This window comes from Prionailurus bengalensis, chromosome E3 (assembly GCF_016509475.1).
Source record: "Prionailurus bengalensis isolate Pbe53 chromosome E3, Fcat_Pben_1.1_paternal_pri, whole genome shotgun sequence".
NCBI lineage: Eukaryota > Metazoa > Chordata > Mammalia > Carnivora > Felidae > Prionailurus > Prionailurus bengalensis.
Window position 1 is genome coordinate 25,049,608 of NC_057357.1, and position 26,800 is coordinate 25,076,407.

Consider the following 26,800-nt stretch of genomic DNA (forward strand, 5'->3'; position numbering starts at 1 on the left):
GAATTCATAAATTGGGCACTATCCCATCTAACAAATAATAGGATGCTCAAAGGAGTTGTACAAAATGGAAAGTTTTTTTTTTTAATTTTTTAATGTTTAATTTTGAGAGAGAGAGCACGCAAGCAGGGGAGGGGCAGAGAGAGAGGGAGACACAGAGTCCAAAGCAGCCTCTAGGCTCCAAGCTGTCAGCACAGAGCCAGATTCGAGACTCATACCCATGAACCATGAGATCATGACCTGAACCAAAGTTGAACACTTAACCAATGAGCCACCCAGGAGCCCTGGAAGGTTTTTATAGAAGGAGGAGTCGACCATGTCCAGAGGAAGAGGATCATGTTGTATGAGCATTCACCCTTGTGGGATTAGGAGGCAGTTAGCTGGGCAGGGAAGTCAGCAATTGATGAGCTTGGTCATATACTCAATGATCAGTCTCAGAATCTAGGAACCCTGTGGTGATTCTCATTTTTTTATGGAACCTAGGTGAAAGATACCAGGGTTCTGGTGGCAGCAGACCAGCCACGGATGGCTGAGAGGCTTCAGGAAGCCAACCTCCTCTTAGAGGACATCCAGAAGGGGCTGAATGATTACTTGGAGAAGAAGAGACTGTTTTTCCCCAGGTATTCAGTACTATTCTTTTGTTTGGAGTTACCTTTTTGACCCATGTATAGTTAGAATTACATTTTTCATCCTGAGGGTTGGCTTCTACCAATCTTTTTCATAGTTTTTTCCTGGTTTTCCATTCCCCACAAGCTTTCAGGAGTAGGGCATGTCTTTCTGGTCATTGCTTAGAGTGAGGTTGAATGGACACCAGTAGGAACCAAATCATGGTCAAATACCCAGTTGAAGGGATATAGTAGTCCTGATTAAGAGCCTAGACTTGGGAGTTAAACAGACCTCTGTTTGAGTCCCAGCTTTTCCACTTATTAATCTTGAGACTTTTAGCAAATCTACCTGAGCCTCAGGTTCTTCACTGTAAAATAGAAATATAATAATGGCTCCTACCTCATATATTTGTGCAGATCAAGGAGATAATGCATGTAAAGCATTTAGCCATTTAAACAGTTAAATGTTTTTTGACATCAAATTTTGCAGTTTCTGGTAGGTGTGTTTTTAAATATTTGACTCTTGTGAAATATTTATATTTTTGCTTCTGCGTAAAAGTCAGTCATTTTAGAGTGTTGGTTTCAGAAAGAGGATTCTCACTGCTGATATCTATCCATGTCATTTGACTTGAATTGGGATGTTGGTTTGATCCAAATTTGCTTTTAGGAAAAGTAAATTTTTGTGTTCCCTTTTATGGAGACAAAATTAGTTTCCTGCTTTCTACCACAAACTTAAAAAAAATTTTTTTTAAGTAAGCTCCATGCCCAGTGTGGAGCTTAAACTCATGACCCTGAGATCAAGAGTCATATTCTGTACTGACTGAGCCAGCCAGGTGCCCCTCCACCAGAAATTTTTTAAAAATGGTTTGTTTAGGATTTACAAATGTCCTTGTGTCTATGCAGTGCAGCATTGTGTGATAGAACTTTCTACAATGATAGGAATGTTCTGTATTTGTGCTGTCCAATACAGTAGCCATTAGGCGCATGTAGCTATATAGCACTTTAAATGTGGCTAGCGTGCCTGAGAAAGTGAATTTTTAATGTATTTAATATTAATTTTGCAACGTAGATAGCCACGTACAGCTCATGGCTTCAGTTTTGGACAACACAAATACAGCACAAATCATGGAAGGAACCTGAACTTGGAAGTACAAAACTTAGGAAGAGGAAACCCCTGAGATTTGGGCTTTTAGTCCTATACCCTGTCCTGTTATTCCTTATAAAAATATGAGCAATAGCCAACACTAACACAGCATTTACCATATACCAGGACACTTCTCTAGGTGCCTTACATGTATTAACTTACTTAAACTCAAAATAATCCTATGAAGTTGGAAGCATTATTATTATTTCCTTTTACAAATAAGGAAACAGTAACTTGCCAGAAGACACAAGACTGGTAAATGGACAAGCTAGAATTCAATCCAGGCAGTCTGTATAAGATACCCTGTTATTTAATCTCTCTGAGACTGCTTTTCTCCCTAAATTACACACACACACACACACACACACACACACACACGCACGCACACTCTATTCTCTCTCCCTCCCTCTTTCCCTCTCTCTCTCTGTCTCTCACCATGAATATCTCAGTTTCCTTACGCATTTTTATAAAGTCATGCACTCTCAGAAAACACTTTGAAAATGTTAATGAATAATTTCACATATTTGAAATTAATTTTGTCTTGAAAATATGGAGTGCTAAATAATGATTTTATGTTAAGTTATCCAAGTAATTTAATTATTACTCTTATGGCCTTTGAGCCTTATTCATTGTCACACTTGATGAGTCCACATAGATCACCTGTGTTAATTTCCCTTGGCAGTGAGAGAAATTGATATCCTCATTAGATATTGGTATGTTAGTCAGCCAACAAATAATTATTGCACTCTTCCTATCTGCTCAACATTGCAGCTATAATACATTAGTTTGCTTTGCATCATAACAAACCTCCCCATAACTTAGAAGCTTAACACAGCAACTGTTTATCTAGCTCATAATCCTGTGGACTTGCAAATAGGGCTGGAATCAGCAGGGTGGCTCTTCTGGTCTCATCAGGGCTCATTTATGTGCCTGGTCAGCTGGCAATTGATAGCCTCAGTGACTTGTCTAGTGGTTGGCTTCCTTTTGGCTGGAGCAGCCAGGATAGTTGGGCCACATGTCTTTCATCCTCCAGAAAGCTAGCCTGAATTTATTCACATGGTGGTGGTCGCAGGGTTCCCAAGGCCAGCCAAGAGTGGAAGCTGTAAGGCTTCTTAATGTCTAGGCTTGGAACTTGCACAAATGCGTGTTTGCTATAGTCTGTAGGCCAAAGCAGGACACAGTGCCCGGCCAAGTTTGAGACATGTAAAAATAGATTCGACCTCTTGTAAAGAGGAACCATAAATATCATGGCCATAAATATCATGACCATATACAGTGAAGATTGTAATATATGGTCCCTCAATATGGGACTTTTCATGTTGATGGTTACAGTTTGTCTGTAAAATAGAGGTTTGTCTATTGAACATTTGCTAAAAGTTTGTGGTTGCTGACTTAAGGGCCTGAGCAAGACAATGATTCTACCATCTTCTAACTTAAAACATGAAGTAAAGTCCTCTCCATATAGATAGTGATGTGATGTGTGGTCTGGGAGTGAACAGTCAAGAAAGAATTTTTGAGATGTTTCAAGTGCAAAAAATTTGGTTTTATTAAAGCATGGAGGAGCCCCTGGGTGGCTCAGTGGGTTGAGTGTCTGGTTCTTGATTTCAGCTCAGGTCATAATCCCAGGGTCATGGGATCGAGCTCTACATTGGCCTCTGCACTGAGTGTGGAGCCTGCTCGCTCGCTCTCTCTCTCTCCCTCCCTCTCCCTTTCCCCACCTCTCCCTTTTCCCTCCCCTCCCCCACTCACTCTCTCTAAAAGAAAGAAAGAAAGAAAGAAAGAAAGAAAGAAAGAAAGAAAGGGAAAGGAACGGAAAGGAAAGGAAAGGAAAGGAAAGGAAAGGAAAGGAAAGAAAAGAAAAGAAAAGAAAAGAAAAGAAAAGAAAAGAAAAGAAAGCAAGCACAGGGACAGGACCCATGGGCAGAGAGAGCTGCACTGGAATTGGGAGGAGCAATTGATTATATACTTTGGAGCTGGGAGAGGGGAGGTGAGTAGAGACAAATGAAGTTTCCAAAAGGATTTTCATATGTTAAAGACTTAACAGGATCCTGGAGGTCTGGCTATTGTCAAGTGAAGGTTGTCTTTGCCTCTAGAAAAGTATTAACATTAAGACAGTTGTGAGTTCCTGGAGGAATATCATACTCTGCCTGTCTTAAGTATTTGGCAATGGACTGCGAGTTGTAAGGAAATCTAATTTTATCTACATTTCCTTTTGCCTTTGTTCTCCACATCAGATAGGTCAATAATGTACTTCTTATTTCACACTGTTAACATTTTCTGTCATACCTGGAGATAAGGAAAGACAAGGAAGTCTTCTCTCTCCTTCTAATAATGGTTCTGTACTGATTTTATATTAGAATCACCTTGGATTTTAAAACTATAGATCCCTAGACCTAACCCAAGTCACTTATATTAGACTCTCGAGGCAGTGGAACCTTAGCATTGGAGGTTTTTTTAAGCTCCACAGGTGATTCTAGAGTGCGAAGTTGAGAACCACTGCTGTATCCAAGTTTCCTCCAAAAGGTGGCACCCTGCCCCCAAGCCATATTAAACTCACATATACCAGCTTTCATCCTTTGTCTTGCTCTGAGTCAAAACTGTCTCCACCCTCTATGCTTTACAGAAGACTCTAGAATATATCTGGTGTTCATGGGTGTCATCTATCTGTTGGGGAGTATCACCTTCTTGGGAAAAGAGGTTCTCAAAAGAGATTCCAGTTGCCATCTTCTTTTGCTTTAAAATAGGTTCTTCTTCCTGTCAAACGATGAGCTGCTGGAGATCTTGTCAGAGACCAAGGACCCCCTCCGCGTGCAGCCACACTTGAAGAAGTGCTTCGAAGGAATTGCCAAGCTAGAGTTTACAGACAGCCTGGAGATTGTAGGCATGATAAGCTCAGAAAAAGAAACCATTCCATTCAAACAGAAAATCTACCCAGCTCAAGCCAAAGTAACTCTTCTCTTACTCATTTTCATTCTTTTCTCCATAACAGAGCAATATAGAGAGAAGCAGAGAGCATATTGATAGGTTAAGCACTTGGACTCGACTTCCGTACTGCCGGGGTGTGGAATACCTGAGTTCCACAGCTTAAGGACTATGTGACTTTGGGAAATTGCTTAATCTTTCTGAATCTCCATTTGCCCATCTCTAAGATGAGGGTTTTACTGCAATCCAAGTGACACACTAAATTTATGGAAGGATTTCAACCAAACTTCATGTGGAGGCAGTAACAGGCATCAGACCCAACAGCCGATGCTGTTCAGATCTCCATGATCAAAGCCCAATTAAAAGTGATCTAGTCAGACAGCTTTCTGGGGCAGGTGTTTTTAAAGGTCAATAAAACATTATGGAATCAATGCCATTTTACTCAGGTTTTGATACAAGTGTCCTTATATAATGAGTAAGATGTAAATTACTCCCTCTTCTGCTGAACATGATGGCACCATCAACTAGAAGTAGACAAGCACTCTTGGCTTTGCTTTGTTAACCATTTTTGCCAGCCACACATATAAGTTGTAATAACCAGGAATCACGTTACCAAATAGATACCAGCTAGCTCACAGGTGCCTGAAGTTACCTGAAATTCTAAAACTGAATAATTTGATGCATATTTGAATTACCTGTAGAGCTTTAAATAAAATTCAAATGCCCAGGTTGCATCCCATAACAAATTGAAACAGCTGGGAGTGGAAGTCAGGTATCCATATTTTTTAAGAATCTCCAAATCATTCCAGTGCACAACAAAGTTTGGGAACCACTGGAATAAGGCAAGAATTAGAACTGCTCATTAGAAATGAGCAATTATTTTATGAACTGAAACATAAATGTGTCATTTGCTTCCTGAGAAGTTGTCTGTTTCAGAAAATTACGTGAAATATGTGTCAAGAATCCCCCATTTCCCCTTTTACGTGACACATACTTCCTAGAATGAAAAAATATAAATAATTAAATAAATATAAAACATATAATTAGAGAATATTGGCTTGAAGGGGTGTCAGACCTTTGGCCTCCCTCCAGCCTTGGTCCAGAGAGAGCTTGGGTTCTGCCCATGATGTGTCCCTCTGGGCTTAGCTAGCTTGCTCCTTTTTTGTCTCGCCCCACAGGGCATGGTGGAAAAGTGGCTCCAGCAGGTGGAGCAGATGATGCTTGCCAGTATGCAGGAAGTTATTAGACTTGGGATCGAAGCATATGTCCAGGTAAATGAGAATTGGGATATACATGCCAGGGTGTTGGTACAGCAACCACAACTCTGGGTTAAATGGATCAGTTATAACCACCCCTCTGTCTTCTACCAAAACCCACGCTAATCCTGTTGGGTAACACCTGACCCTCTGTGCCCTCTCTTCTTTCCCTGTGAATCTTGGGGTGATGTACATATTTCCGATGAAATAGAAGCAGCTGGGACAAGACAACATGGTTAGCTTTAACCCTCTGGCTGCTCCCTGCCAAGTCCTTTCTGTGAAATGAATTGATGGTAGGAGGTTTTTTTAGAGCCCCTTCCAATTAAGCATTTTCCCTTCCAGGCTTTTAGGTTCCATTACACAAGCCCTAAACAGTACAACTCATTAAACTCCCAAAATTTTAGGGAAAGAAGGTATGACCGAAGAAAGCCAAAAGAAAAAGAGCTGGTGGCAATCACTCTTCAGCCAGCTCCTAGCAAGGCTAAATGTAGGCAGATCAGGTCTTTGTGCTCCTTGATTTGGGTGCCTTTTTGCCTTACTTTTCAGGGCCCCACCCCCATGACCCTTTCCATCAAACCAAAGAATATTCAGTTAATACCTTCCCACTAAAGTACAGGGTACTGACCCTGCTGTCCCTCTTGGTAGTAGTACATTGTAAATGAAAGGCCTATCCTTTGTCCTCCGATTTATTTTAAATTAAAAACTAAGGAAAAATGGCTACCAGTATGAAATATTTCATGCAGTTGCGTGTATATATATATAGCAAGAGTCAGCAAACATTTTCTGCAATGTAAATGTTTTTATAGTGTCTTCAGCTCTGTGGGCCACAAAAAAACAGCCTTGGATGATAGGTAAACAATGGGTATGGCTGTGTTACGATAAAACTTTATTTTCAGAAACAGAAGCAAGGCCAGATTCAGCCCTCTGGTCTTAGTTTGTAAAATCTATAGTTTAAAAACAAGTTTGAGGAGTTGCTGGGCATGGCTAAGGAACCTGGCACAGCACTACAATATTATATAGACATCAAAAAGAATGGGTATGAAAACTCACTAAACAGCTCCTTTGATTATAACTGTGTAAAATTCTTGGATTGGGAATTTAAAATAATACTTGGATTGGGAATTTAAGAAAAAAAAACGAGTTGAGCTTGCTGATGATTTTTTTTCTTTTTCATAAAATTCAGTGAGGAAGACATAAATCAGTAATCCCAGAGATGTCAAGCCTAGTAGCTTCTGAGGGTGGAGGAGGATTTTGTATTTCTTGAGGGGGTAAGGTGGTGGGGGATGTTTTTCAGACATTGATTTAAGTCACACAAGATGAAATGACCCTACCACCTGCCCCCACACACACCTTTCCAGGTCTCTCGTAATCAGTGGGTCTTGCAGTGGCCTGGCCAGGTGGTTATCTGTGTCTCTTCCATCTTTTGGACCAAGGAGGTGTCCCAAGCCCTGGTTGAAAAGACCCTACCGGTAAGTGAGCCTGTCATGAAGCTTGTAGAGGAGATTCAAGCTCGATTAAGCTTTGAATGACATATACTTAAAATAGCCCTATTTTCTGAACAACAACAAGAAAAAATCATAGCATCCAACTCTGACATTGGGAAAGCCAGGGTTTTCATGGGGATGGTGGGATGGATTTGGAATTGAGGCTATCCTGGAGTTCTCTAGTGTAACACCTCTCATGATCCTTCCCAGGTAGAAATACTAGGCTGTAATATACTAAATTTTTATCAGTCTTCACTTCCAGGGGTCAGCTTGGCAAAATTTCTATCAACAGAGACCTCTTATCTTCTTCCTGGGCCCAAATACCACCTGGTCCTGTTTTCCCCTCCTCCTTTACCATTACCACTTCTTGCCACCTGCAGTTCAACACAAACCCACCTACAACTCTTCATTCAGCTTTCTTTTAAGACTAAGAATGTTGAAGTCCTCCTTGTCCTCAGATCCAGACATGCATATTTCCAGTTAATTCCTTCCGTGGAGGCCAATGCTTGAGAGTTCAAGACCTGGATGGACTTGGGGGGTGCCTGGGTGGCTTAGTCGGTTAAGCATCCAACTCTTAATTTCGGCTGAGGTCATGGTTCATGGCTTTGAGCCCCATGTTGGACTCTGCACTGAGAGCACAGAGCCTGCTTGGGATTCTCTCTCTCTCTGTCCTTCCCCACCCCCCCCACCCCCACCATATGTATACACATTTTCTCTCTCTTTCTCTCTCTCTCTCTAAATAAAAGTTAAAAAAAAAAAAAGACCTGGATGGACTTGGGTTCATATCTTGTACTTTCCCTTGTTAGCTGTGTGACCATGAGCAAGTTTTTTAATCTAAGTCTTGGTCTCCTTGGCTCTACAATGCGCCACAGTGCACCACATTGTAGTACAACATCATACTCTTCTGTGGGAGAGTTAAATGAAATACTAGCAAATGAGTCACTGCTAGAGACCAGGCTATGAATCCCACAGGGCAGAGGCTATGTCTGTTTTGCTCACTATTATATCTTCAGGGGTTACTGCAATGCTGAGCACATAGTAGGTGCTAAATATTTGCTGAACAAATGAATTGTAACTCCATTCCCAACCTTTTTACCATAAACATACTTTCCCATGTTTATCCCATTAGACCTTCTGTTATTCCCCCTGTAGATGACTGGCTGCAGACAAGAAAATATTTTAGTTTATTGTATTTTGTTTTATACCTTAAAATTAGAACATTAGTACTTAGCCAGCATTCAAATTTCTACAGATTCCATGTCGATAATTCCTACAAATATACTTTACACTTGCTGACTGCTTTCATGTATTTCATTTCACACTTTCGAAACACTAAAAAATTATGATTTTTGTGACTGCATCTCTGTGCCCCAGTTTTCCTACCTGTAAAAGGAGAGCCTGCTTCCCATCACACATCAGTGCCATAGAGTACCTGTGTGTTGAATGATGTGGCTCAGTGTCTTAAAGGAAGCAAATGTTGATACAGGATCACCACCCATGCATCCATCCATCCATCCAGTATTCCTTTAATAAATATTTGTTTGACATCTGCCCTGTGCTGAAATGATGCTACTAGGCAAAGGGAATTAGAAGTGAATCAGAGCAACATGGTCCCTGTCCTCATGAATTTACAGTCTAGTGGGGGAGATAAAAAGTCTCTTCAGTAGGCGTGTGATAAGGAAAGCTTAGGGATTCAAGAAGCATGGGAAGGAAGGAGAGAAGAGAGAGGTTAGGATTAGAGATGATTTCCCAGGAAAATGGTGCCTAAGAGGAGACCTAAAATATAAACAGGGATTAGCCAAGCAAAAAAACAGGAGAAAGAGTGTTTGAGAGAGAGAGAGAGAAACCACAATGTGCAAAAGTCTGAAGATGAAAAATGTGGTGCATTCCAGCAACTGAAGGCACTTTGGTCCAGAATAGCCGTGGAATGAGTGTGGTTAAGAAAGATGTGGGGAGGGGTGCCTGACTGGCTCAGTTGGCAGAGCATGGGACTCTTGATCTTGGGGTTGTGAGTTTGAGCCCCACACTGGGTGTAGAGATTACTTAAAAATAAAATCTTAAAAAAAAAAAAAAAAAAAAAAAAAAGATGCATCACCAAGAGTTTTCCAGACTCACAGCAAGGGCAATGGGGAGGCATTGAAAAGGCTTTTTTTTTTTTTTTTTTTTTTTTTTTTTGGCTATGTGTCAGGTACCTTATTAATAATAATAACAACCATCAGTATTTACTGGATGCTTTATTCACACTGTGCCAAGTGCTTCGCCATTTCATTTAATCTTCAAAACAGCTCCAAGAGATAGCTGAAATTATCTAGACTCAGCAGAACAGGAGACTAAGACTCATCAGGTTACTCTATTTTGCCCAGAACTGCATAGCTAGGAAGTGGGGAAGGTGAGCTATGGACCTAAGGTGGTCTCACTTTTTTCCCTCTTTAAAATGTATTTGTATTTTTTAACTCTTTATTTCGAAGTAATGTCAGACTCACAAATAATGTTGCAAAAATAATGCAAAGAGTTCTCATATCCAGATTCACCCAAAATTAACATCTTAAATAGCCACAATATGATTATAATTATCCAAATCAGGAAACCAACATTGATGCAAGATACATTCTTATCTAATCTGTCCCAGGATCATGGTTTACATACATTTACTTTTCACATCTCCTATGTCTCCTTTAATCTGAAAAAGTTTCCATTTTTTAAAATTCTGATTTACTGCATAATTTATATACAGTAAAACTCACCCTTTTTAGTGTACAATTCTGAGTTTCAACACATACATACATTCGTGTAACCACCATCACAATCAAGATACAGAACAGTTGCATGCCCCCCAAAGTTCCCTCACTCCCTTTGTAGCAATCCCTTCCCCTGTTCCACGCCTCTGGCAACTACCAAGCTGTTGTCTGCTCCTGTATTTTGTCTTTTCCACAGTATCATAACAATAAAATCACGATATCTGGCCTTTCCAATTTGACTTCTTTCAGTTAGCATAATGCATTTGAAATCTGTCTTGAGGTTAATGAAGAGAGTGAGGGAAAGGTTGCTGGAGGGATGGCTTGGGCCATGGGCTGGTGGATGGTGCCATTCCCCAAGAGGGGATTACAGAGAAGAATCCAGTTTAACCAGATGTCCCCTCCTGTGCCCCTGCCAGGATTTTCTGAAAAAGAGCAACAATCAGATCGCACAGATTGTCCAGCTGGTTCGAGGGAAGCTAAGCAGTGGGGCTCGACTCACCCTCGGGGCCCTCACGGTCATCGATGTCCATGGTGAGCAAGGAGGCTTCTCTGGCATTTCTGTCTGTCTAGGAATAGCAACCAGGCTTGCTGCTCTCCATTCTCCTGGATGGAGTGATTCAGGGTCTCCTTTCCTGTTAGGGAGAGGCTTCTCTAACTGTAAGTAAGGTGAGGGAGTAAGAAGTCAAGGCTTCTATGAATCTCCACCTCCTTTTCTCTCCCATCCCCACCCTTATTTCCAGGGAACCCCTAAGCAGGGCCCTCTCACTGAGACCATGATGGCCAAAGCCATTTCTAAGATTCACCAACTTGGAACATTTTCTTGAGGCTGACCATAGCTAATATTTTTGAATACCCACCAGGTACGAGGCTTTATGCTCAGTGCTTGACATACATTATCTTGTTTTTATACACACTTAACAAATTAAGAACCTGAGGCTTAGAGGGTTAAATAACTCACCAGAGAGGAATACAGCTACTAAGTAGCAGAAGCTGTTTTGTAATGTGATGTCATTGATTTAATGGTAATTCTTTGTCTGATTCCAAACCCAAGAGACTGGAAATGGGCAGTGTATGCAGGGAGAGAACGGGTGAGAGATAATGCCTTCCAGCAATTCCTTTAAAAAAAAAAATGGGAATGCAAGCTGGTGCAGCCACTCTGGAAAACAGTATGGAGGTTCCTCAAAAAACTAAAAATAGAACTACCCTACAACCCAGCAATTGCATTACTAGGCATTTATCCATGGGATACAGGTGTGCTGTTTCAAAGGGAAACGTGCATCCCCATGTTTATAGCAGCACTATCAACAATAGCCAAAGTATGGAAAGAGCCCACATGTCCATCGACGGATGAATGGTTAAAGAAGATGTGGTATATATATGCACAATGGAGTATTACTCGGCAATCAAAAAGAATGGAATCTTGCCATTTGCAACTATGTGGATGGAACTGGAGGGTATTATGATAAGTGAAATTAGTCAGAGAAAGACAAAAATCATATGACTTCACTCATATGAGGACTTTAAGAGACAAAACGGATGAACATAAGGGAAGGGAAACAAAAATAATATAAAAACAGGGAGGGGGACGAAACAGAAGAGAGTCATAAATATGGAGAACAAACTGAGGGTTACGGGAGGGGTTGTAGGAGGGGGGATGGGCTAAATGGGTAAGGGGCACTAAAGAATCTACTCCTGAAATCATTGTTGCACTATATACTAACTAATTTGGATGTAAATTTAAAAAAATAAAAAATAAAATTTTTTAAAAAAAAGGAGAGGAGGAGGAGGAAGAACTGGGGCCTTTATATAAAACAAACCACCCCCTCACCCTCACTCCATCACCACCAAGGAAACTAGGGCTGGACTAGCTGGTTGCCTGGAAACAGTGTCTCTCTTGTTCATACACCCAGCTGCCTCCTGGCATTTTGTGGCATCTTGTTCTCCTTAAGATTGATGCTCATTTCTATCTAATTTTGCTTGGATAGACAAGCATGAAATCAGGGAGAGAGAAGGGAGAATGCAAACTTCATCTAGTAGGAGTAAGAAGTGCATGTGTGGTTACTGCCCAGGGTTCCCCAGAATGGTTGTGTTCACACATTTGCACATACACACTCGGGCACGCACACGTGCGCGCGCGCACACACACACACACACACACACACACACACACACACACACATGCTGCATCATGCAGGCATTCCCCATACTCAGTCCCTTGAGAGTCATCTTCCTCTTGGATCCCTCATGGAGACCCCTATTCCTGCTACTACTCTGTGGTTTCTCTGAAGAACCTGGAGGGGAATTACATTCCTCAGGAAGTACAGAAGAGCTATTGGTGTAATCTTCAAGGACTCTTCTCCGGAGGGTTTTGGATTTTACTGTCATGAAGAAGACTTCTCTTCACAGAGGGGCAGTAGACTAACAGAAGCATCCTTTGCAAAGTTATGTTTCTGAGATACTAAATTCAGGCTACTGTCCTAGTTATGAGATCTCAATAGCTCTCATCCAAGCATTCCATAAAAAATAACTAATGATTCTCATAAACCTTTATTTATTCTTCAACTTCAGGGCTCCCATAACTGTGAGAAAATTAAATTAGGCTCATAATCCTATGAGAGAAAGAAGGACACCCAGAAGTATATCTCCCATCTGTTTTCTCAGGCCCCGAGATGGAAAGACTATATGTAACCATGGGTTCTAGGGACCCCTTCCCTTGCCAACTGCATCAGGCCAAGCTGACTGTATTCTCCTGGGATATCCTAGAAGCCTGGAACAGGGTCAAAAGGACCATATTGGGGATTTGACAGCATTTGGGGTAACTACATATTGCAAATCTCTCTGGGTCAGTCCCCCCAGAATTTAGGAACAATAACAATAGCTAGTATTTATATAATCTTTCCTTTTTTCTTTCTTTCATCTATCTGTATCTGCATATATATGTGGATATATTTATATATGTACACATGTATGTGTACATATGTGTGTATATTCATGTCTGTGTATACAGTTGGCCTGTGACCAACCTGGGTTTGAACTGCACAGGTCCACGTAGAAGCAAATTTTTTCAATAATTACAATACAGTACTGTAAATGTATTGTCTCTTCATGACTTTCATAATAATATTTTCTCTAGCTTACTTTATTGTGAGAATACAGCATATGATACATATAACTTGCAAAATATGTGTTAATTGGCCACTTGTTATCTGTAAGGTTTCCAGTCTAAGAGTAGACTGTTAGTAATTAGGTTTGAAGGGAGTCGAAAGTTATAAGCAAATTTTTGACTCTACAGTGGTTAGGCACCCCAACCCCTACGTTGTCCAAAGGTAAACTGTATATACAGTTAATCCTCCTAATAACCTTCTAATAACCCTAGAAGGTGGGTACCATGTTATCCCCATTTTACAGATTATGCAACTCAAGAGAGAGGTTGCGTAACCTGCTCAAAGTCACGTAGCTAGTTAATGGCAGAACCAGAATTTGGATCCAGGCAGTCTGACTTCAGAGTACGCACTTTTTTTAATGCCCCTGCTGTACTGTCTGAGAGAAGACAATGTAGCATGTTCTCTGCCAGGCTTCTTGGGAGAAGCAAAGTCCAGCTTCTGAAAGATATTGCTGCCTGTAGGTTAGGAGTGGGCAGGGAAGCTAGTTGAGCCTGAAACTGTTTGGATAGTGAAGGGTGGCCTGGATAATGTCCTGACATCCTGAGCAGTCTCTGGACATATGAGTATGCTGATGGCTCTGCATTTGTGTGTTTCCACATCTGCATCTGTTCCAATAGCTCGCGACGTGGTGGCCAAGTTATCTGAGGATAATATTTGTGATCTAAATGATTTCCAGTGGATCTCCCAGCTGCGTTACTACTGGGATTCAAAGGATGTACAGGTGCAGATGATCACCACAGAAGTCTTATATGGCTATGAGTACTTGGGGAACTCCCCCCGGCTGGTGATTACACCCCTCACCGACCGCTGCTACAGGTAACCTCTGGGCCTCCCCCAAGACCTGAAGGGTGAATAGAATGCCAGAAGGAAAACCTTCTGGGGAAGAAGGTGTGGAGCATCTTGAGTTTGTAACCTTTACCCTCTACATTTCAGATACTCAGATTGTAGAATTTTGTCCTTAATTATCATGGTCCCACAACAGGCGTGGAAATTAGCCCTTAGGCCATAAATGAGAACCCAGTAGGAATCCTAATGCAAATTAATGTGGCCAAACCAACAGGCAGAATGTTGATGCCTGTCCTTAAAAATGCCCCAGTACTGGGGTGCCTGGGTGATTCAGTCAGTTGAGCGTCAACTCTTGATTTCAGCTCAGGTCATGATCTCAGAGTTCATGGGGTGGAGCCCTATATCGGGCTCTGCACTGACAATGCAGAGCCTGCTTGGGGTTCTCTCTCTCTCTCTTTCTATTTCTCTCTGCCCCTCCCCTGCTTGTGCTCTATTTCTCTCTCTCTCTCTCTCAAAATAAATGAACTTAAAAAAAAAATGCCACAGTATTTAAGTAGAAAGCTCTCCAGTGGCAGGAATCAAGATGGTGCCTGGAGATCCCATAGACAAAAGAATCAAAAGGGGCCATGTGAAGGACTCAGGCAAGGAGTCTCTAAGCTCAGCCAGCCAGTCTGATGGAGAGACATAGTCATTCTATGCTGAGCAAAGTGCTTTTCCACTTTCCTTGGTATTCATAACATTAGAAATGTGAACTTTGTGAATGTGTCAACTTTGTGATGTTTAGATTTTCTTTGATTTTGTATATTCCTTAAAGTGGAATTTTTTTAATTAAAAAGACAATTTCTGAGTATTTTGTCCTTTGAAAGTCCTCAAACACCTGTTTTCTGTGTTCTGTGATTTTTGTTCTTCATTCATTTGTTTCATTATTCACTAGTCATTTCTTAAAGTCTCCTGTGCCCCATGCATGACCTCAAGAAACCCTCAATCTAATGGGGTCAGGGGAGAGAGATAGATGATTATAAGATGGTGTGTTAACTGACACTATAGAGGCCCATACAATGGACTGTAGCGCCACACTTAACACATCATTAATTTCTAATATTTATTTTGCCCCTACTGTATCAAACTGAATCAAATACAGGTCCTGAACTCAAGAGTTCATAATCCAGTGGGAGAAATGGATTTATTTTCACCACTCCATTAGAACTGGTGATCTTTCATGTGTGGAGTTTATGAAGATTTTTTACCTTTATTTGATTCATTTGTGTATGTATTCATTTATCCATTCAATCATTCATTAAAACAAATGTTTATGGGTGCCACCCATGCACCAGGCTCTAAGATTACAGTACTGAGTAAAACAGAATTTTTTACAATGATGATATCCTGGTCATATAATCAGGGAAAAAATTTAAAGCTATTTGTAGGAGTCAAAACAAAATAAAGCAAAAGTCTCTTTCTTCCCTGTGTCTTAGGACTTGGGCACCGAATTCTTATTTTCTTCCCTTAGGACACTGATGGGGGCTTTGAAGCTGAACCTTGGGGGAGCTCCGGAGGGACCAGCTGGTACAGGAAAGACAGAAACCACAAAAGATCTGGCCAAAGCTTTGGCCAAGCAGGTAGGGAAATGCTGTCTGTTCTCACCCTCTCTTGTCATCCCTGTCTAGACTCCTATCAGGGGAGTGGGCATTAAGTTCAAGATGGTTAAGGGTGAGAGAGGCAGAGTTGGGCCCCAGCTCCTACAGTGGAATAGGAAGAGAAGAGCCACACCCGTGTTTTATGGTGCAGGGTAATTCAGATATGAGGGAACCCACCCCTAATGGTGCCCACATTCTCCTTCTCTAGTGTGTGGTCTTCAACTGCTCAGATGGTCTGGATTACAAAGCCATGGGGAAGTTCTTCAAGGGACTGGCCCAGGCTGGAGCATGGGCCTGCTTTGATGAGTTCAACAGAATTGAGGTAATGCTGCAACGGGACTACAGAGCAGGGATTGGATATGCAGGGGCCTTTTTCTGGGCTCTTAGGTGCTCAGTGACAGTGCCTTATGTCTCCTCTAAGACTGTTGCACAGAGTAAGTACTCAATGAACTAAACAAAAACAGTCCCAAGGAGACAAAGTGCATATTTTATATACATATGGATCCTCAGTATATTCATTCCTTCGCTCCCTCATTCAAAAATTTATTGAGTAGCTAGTATATGTCAGATACTCCGCAATTGTTCATGACACAAAGATAAGTAAGAAATGATTTTGCCCTCTGAGTGTTAGAATTTAGCAAAGGGAAATAAAAAGTAAGTGAAGCACATAGAATATGATAGAAGTCTATGGTAGTGGTACAAAAGAGGCATCACAAAAGAGAGGGGGTGATTAATTCTATTTGGGTAGGGAATTTAGGTCAGGAAATGTAAACATGCAATGGGAACCAATAAACACTGAGTACATACTATGGGTCAAGCATTATGCTAGGTGCTGGAACAGAGATAAAATACTATGGAAACTAGTAACACATACACACACACACACACACACACACACACACACACACCAATTTTCTTTTTCTTTACCAAAACCCCAAATCATTCTTGTAATTTTGAAGGTGAAAGTCTGGTTTTTAGGTGATTGGGTTTTTTCATTGCTAAGTGAAGGAGACTCTGGCAGAGTTGGGTGGTGGCTGTCAGAGCAAGAGCTCACATCTGCCCACTATTCTCACTTCAGGTAGAAGTGCTATCTGTGGTGGCTCAGCAGATTCTCAGCATTCAACAAGCCATTATCCGGAAGCTAAAGACATTCATCTTTGAAGGCACCGAGCTCCTTCTGAACCCAACCTGCGCTGTCTTCATCACCATGAACCCTGGATATGCTGGCAGGGCTGAGCTGCCAGATAACCTCAAGGTAAACGTGAGCGTGTATAAATTCTGCATGTATTTTATGGTGTAGAAACCTCTGGAGGTAACAGAAGATCTCACAGAGAAGGCAAATAATGGGTGGCATTTTTCAGCTGTGAGAATTAATAGTGGAGCAATGGTAGTAAGTTAGTCCCCAGAACCTAACTGTTGCCCCAACAATGTCTCGTGGGGGAGGGGCATATATCCATAATGAACAATGGCAATTAGAAGACAATGAACACTAGAACAAGAGTCACTATTTCTGTTGTCTACAGGAGGTCAATGAGAGGAACCAGCTGGGTGTGGTAGGGACTCTGACAAATGCCCCCTCTAGAGGGAGCAGCCCTTACTTAGCCGCCAGCCTACTGTTGCCAAGCAGGAATTGTCACATCTTCTCATTTTTCAGGAGAAGCCAGACATTTGGATTTTTACATGTAATCTGATTGTTGTGATCCTGGCTAAATGCAAAAAAAAAAAAAAAAAAAAAAAAAAATCACTGTAGGCCAAACAAAAACATCTCATAAGACAGCATCAAAGGTAGTCACAGAGAACTCTGGGAAACCTAGGCAGAACCACATGGAGGTCCTCTTCATTACCAGCCTGCTTAAGCTGAAGTGGTGTCCATATCAAAACAGGCTGTTCCAACCAGCTGCAGAGAGGACAAGGAAGTATGTATGTCCCCAGTGCCTACTGCTGAGCTGGCCTGAGTTGCAGCCATTGTAACAGCTACTGGTCCTGCTGCTAGTAGAGAAGGAAGGTGCCTCTGAAGGGAAAGTCAACCAGGCCATCTTCAAGGGAATAGGCTGTATATTGTGCTCTGATGGAAGGAAAAAACCCAAAGTACAAAATGGCTGGATCTCCTGTACGAGGAGACCCTAGCACCCCAACTGCATGAAAAGAGGGACCAGAGAGAGACTTCTAGGTCTGCTTCTTTATGGATTTTCCTCTACGTTATTAATTCCATGAGTAGAATTCACAAGACACAAGAGTGGAAGACACAAGAGAGACCCAGACAAACCCATATGAGTACTTCATGTGCCAGAAACACGTCTGATTAGTGCTCTGCGATCTTATTGAGACACTTCTTCTCACTGCCCCCCAAATGGAAAAGAGTCAGGGAGATCCTTAGTAATGACTCCTCCCGTCTAGGCCAGGATAGGCCAATGAGCACCAAAGTGCAATATGGATCCACATTTCTCATTTTTACCACCCAACGGTTGTAATCTCCCCCACCCCCTGCCACACCCCTCCCAGCCAGCAACCCTGTCAAGTCTGTATAAGCAGCTTTCGTGAGATAGTGTGGTATAGCAGAAATCACCAGGGGGTGGTGTCAGGAAGCCTGGGTTCTAGTCCTGGCTCTACCTGTAACTGACTGTTTGGACTTCTGTAAGATCTAAGGTAATAACAATAGCTGATGCTTATTGAACACTCACTTATGTGCCACACACTGTTCTAAGCACTTCACTCATATGATATCATTTGTTCTCATGAGAACAATACAGTTGTTGGCCCATTTTGAGGTGAAATAACTAGAGGGAAATTACTTGCCCACAGCCAATAGGCAGCAGTACAAGTACTCAGATCAGTATCTGTCTGACTTCAAGATTCTTCAGATATATATTGGTCCTGCATTCCTAAATGACTTCCTCTGTCCTTAATGAACAAAGGAAAGGTCTGATAGTTGAATGGTACTCATTTGGCATAGGGAAATGAGGTGTTATTAGAATACCAGCACCTAAGGCCTTCCACATAACCACTGAGGGACCCAATGTGGCAACATGTACATAGACAGGGCCAGTGGGGAGGTTAGCTGGGCAGTGGATCTGCCCAACAAAGACGGTCTCTCAGCATTGACTTGTCCTCCTGCTTTTCTTTCCTTGATTTCACTGGAATGGTGTGAATGACTTTCCTGCTTCTCTTTGTATCTGTAAATACACCTTCTCCCAAAGTTTACTGTGTGTGTTCAGGTTCTCAGTGGCTTTTTCTTTTCTTTTCTTTTCTGGCCATTTGTTTTCTAGGCCTTATTCCGGACAGTTGCCATGATGGTGCCAGATTATGCCCTCATTGGGGAAATTTCCCTCTATTCCATGGGGTTTCTGGACTCCAGAAGGTATGTGATATTGGCTTTCCAATAGGTTCTAAAGGTCCTGAAAGAGTGCCTTTTGTGTGGTGGATTCAAGTTAGGTTGTCCATTGGAAGAAAAAAAGAAACAAGAAATGGACTTTGGCTCCCTTGTTGATGTGACAGCAACTTAGCCCTGGCTTTGGTCCTGACCAGGAAATGGTCCAAATTCCCAAGAAAGAGCCTCCTCTCTCTTTATATATACGTGGACTTCTGCTAAAGAAATCGGCCACTCATCTTCTCTTTATCCCAACCCTGTGTAAACACACACACACACACACACACACACACACACACACACACATACACACACACACAGCTTAAGGCAAGACTTTAAAACATGAAATTATTCCAAGATTAAAGAGGAAATTTTTAATATGATTTAGAATTAACATTGTCAACAGCATAACATTTATTGACTTTAAATGTTTTTTAATGTTTATTTTATTTTTGAGAGAGAGAGAGGCGCAGACTGTGAGCAGGGAAGGGGCAGAGAGGGAGGGAGACACAGTATCTGAAGAAGACTCCAGGCTCTGAGCTGTCAGCACAGAGGCCAATGCGGGGCTCGAACCCACGAACTGTGAGATCGTGACCTGAGCCGAAGTCAGGCACTTAACTGACTGAGCCACCCAGGCTCCCCTGTTTATTGACTTTAATGGATATGGGAAAAAATTGTTAGGTTATAGAAGTGAAAAAAGCAAGTTTCTTCTCAGTGACCCTGAGTTCCATTCTCCAGGGGTTAATATTGTTGATAGTTTGATGTTTCTTCTAAAATGTGTGTTTGTGCATGTGTGTGTGCTCATATATTCACATATACACATAAAAGTATATACCCATACAATTTCTTGTATAGTAGGTTGTATACACATGTGTGTATGCTTACTCTTTTTCCTCCAAACTTTGAAAGAGAACTCTTCCTTAGCTCATCCTGGTAACTGTTAAAAGGACTTCAGATGATGGGGCTTCTCCATCAAGTCCATGAATAGGTCTGGTTCCTGAAGGGACAGGATACAAGGATGTTGGGAATGTCTGATGAGCAGGAGCTGGTCCTCTCTGGCGGTCTGCAGACATGTCTCTGCCCTCCCAGTCTCGCCCAGAAAATTGTCGCAACCTACCGTCTGTGCTCGGAGCAGCTGTCCTCACAGCATCACTATGACTATGGCATGCGTGCAGTCAAGTCTGTGCTCACTGCTGCTGGCAACCTGAAGCTCAAGTATCCCGAGGAGGATGAGAGTGTTCTGTTGCTCCGGGCCTTGCTTGATGTCAACCTGGCCAAGTTCTTGGCTCAAGATGTCCCTCTGTTTCAGGTATGCAGTGCTTTGGGACCTTGGCCAAGTGCTGGGACTCAGTTTCTGAAGATGAACTATTTCTCTGGCACCCTCTCCATCTCCAGCCAGCACTCCCACCACCAGATACCCTCCCCCAAAAGTTAGATAATGTGATAGCACTATCCCTGTCTAGTTCCTGGTTTAAAAATTTTTAAATGTTTTTATTATTTATTTTTGTGAAGGGGTGGGAGGGTTAGAGAGTGAGGAAGACACAGAATCCCAAGCAGGCTCCAGGCTCAGAGCTGGCAGCCCAGAGCCTGGCATGGGGCTCAAACTCATGAACCGTGAGATCATGACCTTAGCCCAAGTCGGATGCCCAACTGTCTGAGCCACCCAGGCTCCCCTAGTTCCTGATTTTAATAAAAATGATTTCACTGATAGAATAATATCTGCCATTGGTTTGGGGTAGGTTTTTTTTTTAACCAAATGTAATTTTCCTTTGTAATTATTCTAATTCCTCTCTTCCTTATCAGGCTGTGAGCTCCATAGAGACAGAAATTATGACTATCTAATTCATTCCTAGTACAATAACTGGAAGATAATACAGACTTATTAAATATTTGAGGGCTTTTTAAATTATTTGGGAGGGAAATCATATTTTACAGATTGTGTTGGAATTTGCAATTGTTGGATGAGTTTTGGCATAGAAAAATGAGGTTTGGAATTTTACAAAGACTTCTGCTGTCTGTGAATCTCATTTTCAGAAAATGTCGAGGTCATACCCCCTGACAATTCACCCTTTCCATCTTCTCTCGAATTCTTGTTAACAGGGAATTATATCAGATTTGTTTCCTGGAGTTGTTCTTCCAAAGCCAGACTATGAAGTTTTTATGGAAGTGCTGAATGAGAACATCAAAAAGATGAAACTCCAGCCGGTACCTTGGTTTATTGGGAAAATTATCCAGGTTGGTTCCCTGTATCTATATGAGAATGCACGTGTTTTTCTATTCGCTGAAGTCAGGAATTAGAATTGTGGTTGATTGGAGCAGAGTGATGGCAGCCACAGGAGCCAAAATAGAAATGGAAGTGCCTTCAGGTCTCATTTCCAGGAATTGAAGTTAAAATCCAATGTTTTTCCTCTGACCATCTTCTTTGGGGTTCCTTTTTTTAAATTTGGGGATGAAACAAAACCTTTGGGGGCACTGGGCTTGAACTAGTCAGGACCTTATCAGTTTCCAGTGACAGAAACCCAACTCAAACTGCCTTAGTCAACAAAAGGGAGTCTGTTCACTTACCTAACTTGAAAAATCAGATGTGTGTTGGCCTTAGGAACAGCAGGATCCAGGAAACTTTCTCTTCATTTCTGGGCTCTGTCTCTGAGTTAAAACTTCATTCTTAGTTGGGTTTCCAGCAGCCTCAGACTTAGATTGTCCCAGGTTCAAGCCCAGAAGGAAAAAGAGCATTGCTCTCCAAATGGCTTCAGTAAAGGTCTCAGGATTAACTTTGAATTGTGCTGGTAAAGTCACAAAACCACCCTGGAATCACTTACAAGGAAGATCATTTATATTTTGCAGCATGGGCCTGGCTTGGAAAATACCTGTTATCTGTTGAGAGTTCTAATCAAGTCAGAACTGCATTTAGGCCTCAAAAAAGGAAGTTTCCAATTGAAGTGCAGGGTGCTAAGATGACTGCTGTTTCCCTTTCCCCTTTAAAAGCAAATAGAGGGGTGCCTGGGTAGCTCAGTTTGTTGAGGGTCAGATTCTTGATTTCATCCCAGGCCATGATCTCATGGTTTGATTCATGAGATCAAGCCCCAAGTAAGGTTCTGCACTGACAGTGAAGAATCTGCTTGGAATTCTCTTACCCTCTCCCTCTCCCTCTTCCTCTCCCTCTCCCTCTCCCTCCCTCTCTCTCTCTCTGTGTCTCTCTGCCCCTCCCCAGCTCACACACAAACACACTCTTTCTCTCTCTCTTTTTTTTTAAGTTTAAAAAAGTGTTTATTCTTGAAAGAGAGAGAGAGACAGAGCATGAGTAGGGGAGGGGCAGAGAGAGAGAGAGGGACACAGAATCTGAAACAGGCTCCAGGCTCAGAGCTGTCCACACAGAGCCCAACACGGGGCTCAAACTCACGAGCTTGAGATCATGACCTGAGCCGAAGTTGGATGCTTAACTGACTGAGTCACCCAGGTGCCCCTCCCTTTCTATTAAAATAAATAAATAAACATTAAAAAAATGAAAAATAGAAGCAAATAGAAATGGCCTAATGAAAAAAATTGAGGCATTAAACTTAGACAGTCACATGTGCAAATCATGGCTTCACCACTGATGAGTGTGGGCAAGTTATGTAACCTCTCTGGGGCTCAGCATTCCTACCACTAGAAGGTAGTTCATGATACCTGAGTGCATTAAATGAAATAATTTATGTAAGTCACTCAATGCTTAACCCATGGGTAGGTGCAGAGCAAATAGAAGGTCCCATTCCTTAAACATATGAGACATACACATGTATTTATTTACCCCAAAGGTATTTAAACTACAAATCATAAAAAGGACCACAGTTCACCAGGGGTTGAAGGGACTATGGAAATCCCCTTTTAGTCCCTCGTTCCTCACTGACATCTGACTGACTTGTAGCTCTGGAAGGTTTGCAATGATTAACTGTTTATATGTCTCCTCCCAGATCTACGAGATGATGCTGGTGAGACATGGCTATATGATTGTTGGAGACCCCATGGGTGGCAAGACCTGTGCTTATAAAGTGTTGGCTGCAGCTCTGGGTGATTTATACGCAGGTAAAGCTCACATCCCTGGCTTCCTGGGAGCACAGAACTCCCCAGTCAGTTGGCTGGCTCCATGGAGATAATGCCAGGCTATTAGTTTTGCCATCCCTGGATTGTGACATCAGAGCCAGAAATAGCACATGGCACACAGATGTCTGCAGGCAGAAAATAAAGGGGGGTGGGGTGGGAGCTTCTAACAGGAATTTTATATGCCTGTCATTAAGTGCAGGAATTTTCTCGGATTTCTCAAATGCTGAATAGGGGCTTCTCCAAAGGTTTCCCAATGAGAGAGAGAAACTCCTATCAGTGTCCTGAACAAATTATTTTAAAAGCTGATTATTGCATGGTTTCTTTTCTTTTCCTTTTTTCCTTTTTTCCTTTTATCCCTTTTCCCCTTCTCTTTCCTTTGCTTCCCTTTCCCTTTTTTTCCCTTTTTTTCTCCTCCCTACCTTCTTTCCCTCCTTCTTTCCTTTCCCTCTTCCCCTTCCTTACTGCTATTTAATGTAGAACATAAGATCTCAGACTTTTGAGTCAGATCCAGACCTTGGACCGGTGATTAAACCTCTCTCAGCCTCTACTTTTTCAGCTGTGAAATGGGATTGTTGCGCAAATTAAGTGAGATTATGCAGGAAAGTAATCCAGCACAGTTTCTGATCAACAAATGGAAGCTGTGTTTATTGCCAGAGAAAGAGTTTTGGGGTTTTTTTCTTTTATAAAACGTAAGCCTATTGTTTTGAAAAACAATGCCTTGTATTTATACAATCCCTTCCAGTACTTCAACATATTTTTTTCTTTTTGTAACATTTTTATGTTTATTTTTGAGAGAGAGAGAGAGAGATAGAGAATGAGAGAATGAACTGGGGAGAGGGAGAGAGGGAATCCCAAGCAGGCTCCATGCTGTCAGCACAGAGCCTGAACATGGGGCTCAATCCCACAAACCATGAGATCATGACCCGAGCTGAAATCAAGAGTTGGCTGCTTAACTGACGGACATATTTTTTTCTAATAATTTTTGATGATTGAGTTGCTGTTGGATTTTTGAGGCTTTTGTTTTGGTGACTAACTTGGCCCTAGTAACTAATTAGGGCCTAGTAACTAAGCATTTCAAACTTACTATTTTCAACATTTGCATACAGTTTAGGAAACTAAATGAGAAAAGAGGCTATCCCATCGTTTTTGCCTTGGGATTCTGCAGAAATGGTTCTTTATTTAGCTCATGGTTCAAGCATTCCAACTTTTCCTTACTTTGAAGGATCATATAAAAGTGTGATTATTTTCTGTTATTGAATGCATCTGATGTGCCATCTATCAGCCTGTGTATTCCGGTTGGGTCCTTGTACTCTCATGGTGTGAATTTCTCAGCGGATACTTGCTGAGCAGCTAAAGAAGAGGTGTCAGGGCTAAACTAGTCCTTCAGATAGAGAAAAGAAAAGTAGTCAATATTTTCCAGAATCATTTACATGTCTGCTATTCCTTCATTTCAAGTCAAAGCCAAGGTTCTTAGGGTAGCTGTGAGAGTCAGGTACATAAAGACACTTGATAACATGGACCTCTCTCCCTTACTGCTTGAGTTCATTTAGACCCAGACAGATTTCTTTAGATCTGACCAGAACATTTGCCCTGTTTGAAATGAGACTCAGAAGAAAATTTGGTGAGAAACTAGTGGGCATAATAACCTAATAATTTAAGTCATTGCCCATCCAGATATCCTAACCTTTATAAGAACTGAGTACAAATTTTATAAGGACTCTGCATGGATGACATAATCATAAAGGTTGGTTGGCCTTTGAGGTGGCATTGTCTCTTGTCTAATGTTCTGGTCTCTCCAGAGCCTTTGTAACTCATGTTGAACCTTCTTGCTCAGCCAAAGAGATGGAAGAATTTGCTGTGGAGTATTTGATCATCAACCCCAAGGCCATCACCATGGGGCAGCTCTATGGGTGCTTTGACCAAGTGAGCCATGAATGGACAGATGGTGTCCTAGCCAATGTTTTCCGGGAGCAAGCATCTTCAATGTCTGATGAACGCAAATGGATTATATTTGATGGGCCAGTAGATGCTGTTTGGATCGAAAATATGAACACAGTTCTGGATGACAATAAAAAGGTACCTACTGAGTCTCATATCTCTTTTATATAGGTAGGTTATAAATTCTCTTTTTCAAGTGAGTAATTGACCCAAACTATATAATACATACATTTGTTACATGAAGAATAAATGCCCCACAAGAAATTTAAGTTTATGAATTATGCTTTTATTTGTACTTGTAGGTAAGCTCTGTCTGTTTAGGGATAATGTTGCATCATGGTTAAAAGCATTGGTGTTGGCATCATATTGGACCACTAGCTCTACAACTGAGCTTTTGTACTGGGCAAGTCACATAACTTCTCTGAATCTCAATTTCCACATTTGTAAAAAGGTAGTAATAAAATAGGGATATTGACAATTAAATAAGATAGCATGCACAAAGTCACTGATATATGGAATGTATTTGGTTATCCATTACGGTATATTTAAAGACTTAAAATAGCCATTTACTTTGCTCATGATATTGTGGATTAGAAATTTTGGAAGGGGTCAGCTGGGCTCAGCTAATCATTGTGATGTCAGCTAGGGCAGCCATGGATGGAGGATCCACAACCAAGGTGGCTTCCTCACTCAGTGTCTGGGGCTCATTCCTCCTTGGCCTGTCTCTGTCTGTCTTTCTTTCTCTTCAGATGACATCTCATCCTCCAAGCATCTCCACATGTGTCAGGTGTCTCACTTAGTGGTCTTGGGTAGTGATAGTTCTTACATGGTGGTTAATTTTCCAAAAGGCAGGAAGTGAAAGTTTCCAGGAAATTAAGAGCTGTGCTTGGAACTGGCATAGCATCACTTTCTCTGAATTCTAGCAGTTGAAGAAGTCACTGGGCCTACTCAGATTCAAGGGAGTGGAGAAAGAGACTCCACTTCTTGATGGAGCAGGGCAAGGTCACATTGCAACAGCATTCATGTGATGGAAGCTACTGCTACAGCAGTCTTTGGAAAATATATTCTGCCACATTTATATATTGGCTAAAGACTTGGACTCTGGAGCCAGACAGGCTGTGTTCCAATCCTGCATAGCCGCTTACCAGTTGTATAAACTCAGGCAAGCTATTTAGTCTCTCTGTGTCTCAGCTGTATCATCTGTAAAGGGGGACTGTTAATTAGGAAGATTAGATAAGTTAATATTTTCAAAATGCTTCTGATAGCACCTATCATTTAATAAGTGCTATTTTACTATATGTTAAAATGAAATAAAAATTTTTTAAGATAGCTAAATGGATTTATTTATTTTTTTTGTATTTGAATCACTTTCAAATTATGTTTTTTTTTAATATATGAAATTTATTGTCAAATTGGTTTCCATACAACACCTAGTGCTCATCCCAAAAGATGCCCTCTTCAATACCCATCACCTACCCTCCCCTCCCTCCCACCCCCCATCAATCCTCAGTTTGTTCTCAGTTTTTAAGAGTCTCTTATGCTTTGGCTCTCTCCCACTCTAACCTTTTATTTTTCCTTCCCCTCCCCCATAGCTTTCTGTTAAGTTTCTCAGGATCCACATAAAAGTGAAAACGTATGGTATCTGTCTTTCTCTGTATGGCTTATTTCACTTAGCATCACAC

General features: G+C 41.5%; 1 protein-coding gene across 1 annotated transcript in view; it reads left to right on the top strand.

Moving 5' to 3' along the window:
- DNAH3 (dynein axonemal heavy chain 3) overlaps nt 1-26,800 on the top strand; it is a 164,550-nt gene that overhangs the window by 57,014 nt on the left and 80,736 nt on the right. Inside the window, exons 23-36 of the mRNA XM_043560338.1 lie at nt 481-617; nt 4,491-4,692; nt 5,847-5,939; nt 7,283-7,393; nt 10,563-10,677; nt 13,928-14,126; nt 15,607-15,715; nt 15,942-16,055; nt 16,812-16,988; nt 19,000-19,091; nt 20,190-20,409; nt 21,201-21,335; nt 23,051-23,162; nt 25,015-25,256. Of these exons, the coding sequence (XP_043416273.1) occupies nt 481-617; nt 4,491-4,692; nt 5,847-5,939; nt 7,283-7,393; nt 10,563-10,677; nt 13,928-14,126; nt 15,607-15,715; nt 15,942-16,055; nt 16,812-16,988; nt 19,000-19,091; nt 20,190-20,409; nt 21,201-21,335; nt 23,051-23,162; nt 25,015-25,256 (2,058 nt within the window). The remainder of the gene's footprint in view (nt 1-480; nt 618-4,490; nt 4,693-5,846; nt 5,940-7,282; nt 7,394-10,562; nt 10,678-13,927; nt 14,127-15,606; nt 15,716-15,941; nt 16,056-16,811; nt 16,989-18,999; nt 19,092-20,189; nt 20,410-21,200; nt 21,336-23,050; nt 23,163-25,014; nt 25,257-26,800) is intronic.